This window comes from Leiobunum rupestre, chromosome 4 (assembly GCF_980474605.1).
Source record: "Leiobunum rupestre chromosome 4, qqLeiRupe1.1.hap1, whole genome shotgun sequence".
In the NCBI taxonomy this organism is placed as follows: domain Eukaryota; kingdom Metazoa; phylum Arthropoda; class Arachnida; order Opiliones; family Sclerosomatidae; genus Leiobunum; species Leiobunum rupestre.
The window spans coordinates 53,906,025-53,911,164 of record NC_143387.1 but is presented as its reverse complement, the minus strand read 5'-3'; the positions used below and the strand labels follow the sequence as shown (position 1 = coordinate 53,911,164).

Genomic DNA, 5,140 nt, shown 5'->3' with positions numbered 1-5,140 from the left:
AAGCGTTTTGAATAAAAACAGTTCTTGATAGTATTCTTACCACCCCACTGTAAATAAGAATTATATTTTGGGAGATGGCACCACTAATCGTACCTCCCTATTAGCCTATGGTAATATCAATGAATTTCGAGCTATCAGGGGAATTTTACACCGTTTAACACCTAGAAAGTTATATTTAAAAGTCTTCAGTGGTTTGATTAGATTATCGTGCTCTAACGTTTTCTGCGTTTATAAATGAAGCGTAACAAATAAACGCCTAAAATAAATTCGTTAAAAAATGGTTCGACATGAAATACTGGCACTTGAATGGACAAATATTACGACGGTTTATTATAAATTATGACCACGAAGGATTCGTTCCTCACACTGGCCGAGGAGCGTAGATTCTATCCTCCGTGTTATGACTTCGCGTTTTTAAAGACCGATTTTCGTTTGTTGGATCGTAGACTAAAAGTAGGAAATTAATATTAATATTGGATTAAATTTTGTTATGCACGCCAATTTCTAATCCTGCCAGTTATAACAGAAGTTGTTTGTTTGTGTGTCCGACTTGATTTGTAGCTCATAACATTACACCAGGGTTTTTAGAATAGGATGGTTCGCCAGCTTCACGCAATTTGCCTTATGTAAAATAAGGGGAAGCTTCCCTGCAAGACCGATGGTTAGTAAGATCATCGCCATCGTGTGTTCAGAATTGTTCAGTTTTCTGTCGTCTGAATTACTAAATGCTGCCAGGTCTTAAAACTGTACAACCACTGTGATCTTACTTGCCTACATTAAGCCTTGCTTAATGTAGGCAAGTAAGATCATTCCCGCATTTTTTTAAAATATTTTGATGGTTACCGATGCCAGCGCCTTCTAGTAACTTCTCTAAACTCTACCTATAGAGTAATGGCAGTGCTACGTCACACGACGTCACCCATGCTTTTTCCTATTCATAAAAAATTCAAGCCCACAATGGCGGCCATGGCCAAAGCTACGGAGTGCTACTACTCTATTGTTCGATGATGGAGCTCGTGAACATTTCTATTCTATAATCCCTGATTACTCTTATCAAAAGAGATGGGTGACTGATCTACATAATTTTGAATTTAGTTCTAAGAATATTAAATTAGCCTTTACTGAAATTAATTCTATAATCAGTGGCACAAAAATCCGGTCACTGACGACGGGCGGGCGATGTCGTATCCCCAGAATACATCAACCCTGGACTAAACGTAGCTAAAGTTTACAATTTTAATTGTGTAAAAAAGCATCTATCAGCCTAGAGTAATTTAAAAAAAAACACCTTGGTATTCATATAGTAGCCTAATTTCACCTAATCAAAACAGAGCAAGAAACGAGGCCTAATCATCAATTAGTGATTTTCAGAGAGCGCGTAAAAGAAACATTATGACATAGGGAAGCGTTGCTAGTTTAATCGACTCTCAAGAAACAAGGCAACTAAAATGTCATCAGCATTCAAGTCAATGGACAAGCAATATGTTAGTATATATATTAAAATCATTTGTATATAGTGCCTTTTTTACAAGTTGCATTGGGTCCTAAATTTTTGTAAATACCGCACTGTCCATAATCAATCGCTAATAAGATACGTTTTATCCTATAGAGTGTTGTCGTCTGATACGATTTTGAAAACTTGTAACGTCACAGCTGTAGTGTTAATAGTGGCCGCCATGACAGTTACAGTTTTTTATCAAAAGGCAAATTACAATGGTGACTTCGCAGGGTTTCAGACGACAACACTCTATATGGAATGAACCGCGCGGCAATGAAAATTCATATTACAGCGGAAGAGCTGCTATCCACCGTGCAATTTAATAAAGTGGAAATTAAATGGGAAAATAAAGGTCAATGGGAGTGTAATTAAGCTGGGTCAGTGACTAAATTGGAGATAAAAATTATACCGTACATCTTTTCGCAAGTTTTATTTACAACTGGCAGTTTAAAACCCTGGCTGATAGTAGTAAGTTTGCAGTGAAATTGGCTTTCACTTTTAAATAAGGTCAAAAATGCAAATCACTGTTATTACAAATGTAATTTTTTAGATATAATTTGGGATGAGCAGTCCTCTGTTTTTTGCATAATAATGCATCAGGTGCTTCCAATAATTTTAACTTTAATTGCCGAAAATAAAAACATTTCCTTAGTTCTATTCTCATATTGTTTTATCGCAAATTCATTAAGCACCAATTTCAATGGATAAAATTTTATGACACTGCAGCATTGATGAGCGTTTCAAAAAAACATTTTGACTATAACAATCAGTTTCAAATTGTCTAAACTAAAGCTAGCTGCAATTGTGAATCACCCTGTTAGTGGATGTAAATCAACCCGCACTTTTTCCCGATTGCTAAGCATGCCAACAGTCGGATAAAAACCCCCTTTGGGGATTCCAACTTCTTTTTGTCCCACAGTTTTTCCATTTCGGGTGAAAAATACCTGAACTAAGGTAACACTTTCAACATTATTCTTCTCAAAAAACCAGCCTTCATCCTCTGATTCACTTTGCGAGCCGTCTTGGTACGGTTCATCACTAAGAGAAGGAGATACTTCCCTGGAATCTATTTCGTAGTTGCACACATAATCTCTCGGAAATAAAATTCCACATCCCATCACGTCACCTATGGAAATATTGTAAAATTAATTAGCTAAAAAGTAACCAATGTTATAATAAAAATTGGGGAAAACATTGAAAGAACAATCAATCTTTCTAGTCTTACCTTGATCACATTTTGGGCCAAAATCATCACCAACTCCGCTTCCTACAAAAATTTTTCCATCATCTACAAATTTACAGGAAAATTTAATTAAACTAATATTTTATTGGACTATGAAAAAGGCATACCAGCATGATAAGCTATAGATCCTTTATTCCAACCTGGATGTCGACACTTAGGGTAATCCTAAATAAAAGTTTAAACTTTAATGACAAAAAGAGATTGCAAAAATACCATTAATGCAATACTTTTCTTGCTAAACCAATGGCAATATAGCAATTTTTGCCACGGTTTACTATTTCAATTTCAAAATAATGATTAGTTGTGTTGAGAGGGTAACGGGACTGAGCTAATCCCACATCTACGATACTTTTACCCTGACCAGAATACTCTAAAATCTAAATGAAGAAACAATTAAGAAACAAAAACATTTATTCAGTAAAAAACTAAAAATTTAGGTACCGAGCCATTGAGTCTAATATCGTGTAACCTAGCCCAATCATCTTCATTGCTATCTATACACATTGACGTATCTTCATGGTCAACCCATTTGACTGTACGACTTAGTTGAACTTCACACCCTTGCGAACTAAGGCAAATTGCAGGAAACAGACCTCCAGCAGGCCAAGGAAAGGACACCCAACCAAGCTACAATGATTTCAATTGTGTCTAATTGAAATTAATATAATTAATTTAAAATCCACAAACCTCTTTGCCATTTCTTGTAAAGAAAACAGGCACCAAAGTTTGTTGATTTTCCCAAGATGGCAACTCTTCAAATTTGATACCACACCCTAAACGGTCACCATTACCGCACTTTAATTTACATATTTGAAAGGAACCCCGAGAAGAACCTGTATACAGCCTAAACAAAAACCAATGAATGCATTTTTCACGATATTAGTAGGATAGCTAGACATAATCTCCCTTACTTTCCATCACTAGTCTGTACACCCACAGAGTCTGGTACGAAACCAGGAGGCTCATTTAAAGGATGTTGCGATGTTACGAGACCTATACTCATTCCACTAGATACGCCACAATCTAAAATTTCTACTTCAAAATAATTTTTCTCGGGTGATAATGGTTCACCTGTTACATAAAGGCCAAACTGATCATCATCATCAGGCGCATAACTAAAATGTTCAGAAAGTTAAAAAAATTCTAAAACTGCATTTTATAAAATTTTAAATAACCTCAAAATATCGCCTTCTACATTAATTCTTTCAACTCTAACTTTCTTTTTGGCAATAGCTTCAGGAACAATTATTCTTTCTCTATTGTAACATATCCTCTCTATGTGTCTGCGGAGGTTACCATCCATTTTTATAAAAGAAGAAAATACCTGTACAGAAATAACAAAGCCTTAGGATTTAACATGTAGCTATTATATAATTAGCACTATTTACTCACTTTCCTAAAGTAAGCGAGTAAATGTGGACTGGTAGAATTAAGCATGAAACTACAATCAAGCAGACTCTACAGAGCCTGATTGACTAATGCTCATCAATCCCTATAATAATAACAATAAATTTTTACAATCATCATAATGAATGATTTGAAATGAATCAAATATAAACTTAAACCAAGCTTAAACCCAACTTGGTAGTCCGAAATGTCATACCAAGGCTTCCTAATTATTATTACTTAATTTACAAATTTTTAGCGACTGCCAAAATGATTAGTTTACTTAGATATGTCAAATAATTTGTTTTGTTTATAACTTACAATAAATAGGTCTATTTAAATAATATCGCTTAGAAATTAACTTTGAACATTTGAACAGACAAAGTTCGGACACGCATACACTTCAGACTTTTTTTTAAAATGAGCATATGATGTTAAATCCATTGAGTTGGGAATATTAATCTAGAGGTCCAATCAAAACGTCGGATTTCTGTATTTCGCGAAACAAGTTTTTCAGAAAATAAGAATACTGCCGTCTGCTCCCAAATGACGAGGAAACTTTAGCATTCTACCCGTGGCGCCGTCTATCTATCAATGGTTCGTTCAAATAAGACGCGTTTTGCGGCAAAAAGATTTTTGTTCAAAAATAATGGATAGCGCCACGGGTCATATGATAACGTTTACTCGTCATTTTAGAGGAGACGGTACATTCGTAATTTTCAAAAACTTGTTTCGTGGGGAGCAGATTTGATTGGATCTCTAGATTAATATTCCCAACTCAATGGTTAAATCATGGTGATATACACATCCGAAGTTTTGAAAATACCCATTCATATCCTTGGACCCATAAAAATCTCATAGGTACCTACAATGCTGCCGTCTATGGCGGGCCCTGTCGCCTGTTCGTCAGGGGCCATTCAGCCAATGCGAGGCGATAGAATGACTACGCTACTCCCGACGCGTCATCTCTTGGCAGATAATTTAATTTAAATTTCACCCTTCCAACGCCATAG

The 5,140-nt window shown here is 35.6% G+C and overlaps 1 protein-coding gene across 3 annotated transcripts; it reads right to left on the bottom strand.

The window, feature by feature from the left end:
* Window positions 1-2,193: 2,193 nt before the first annotated feature.
* LOC149948287 (SPRY domain-containing protein 3-like) lies at window positions 2,194-4,547 on the bottom strand. Of its 3 annotated transcripts, none has more exons than XM_090173274.1 (10): window positions 4,449-4,547; window positions 4,134-4,233; window positions 3,917-4,065; window positions 3,653-3,856; window positions 3,429-3,585; window positions 3,183-3,368; window positions 2,969-3,118; window positions 2,849-2,906; window positions 2,724-2,786; window positions 2,194-2,624 (listed from the first exon to the last, which is right to left on the bottom strand). In XM_090173274.1, exons 2-10 carry the CDS (start codon window positions 4,176-4,178, stop codon window positions 2,308-2,310), a joined length of 1,329 nt encoding a protein of 442 aa, XP_090029400.1. In that variant the 5' UTR covers window positions 4,179-4,233; window positions 4,449-4,547; the 3' UTR covers window positions 2,194-2,307. The 3 variants fall into 3 exon arrangements, with proteins under 3 accessions (XP_090029400.1, XP_090029402.1, XP_090029401.1); XM_090173276.1 differs by having other exon boundaries at window positions 2,724-2,765; XM_090173275.1 differs by lacking the exon at window positions 4,449-4,547 and adding an exon at window positions 4,323-4,341.
* Window positions 4,548-5,140: the final 593 nt, after the last annotated feature.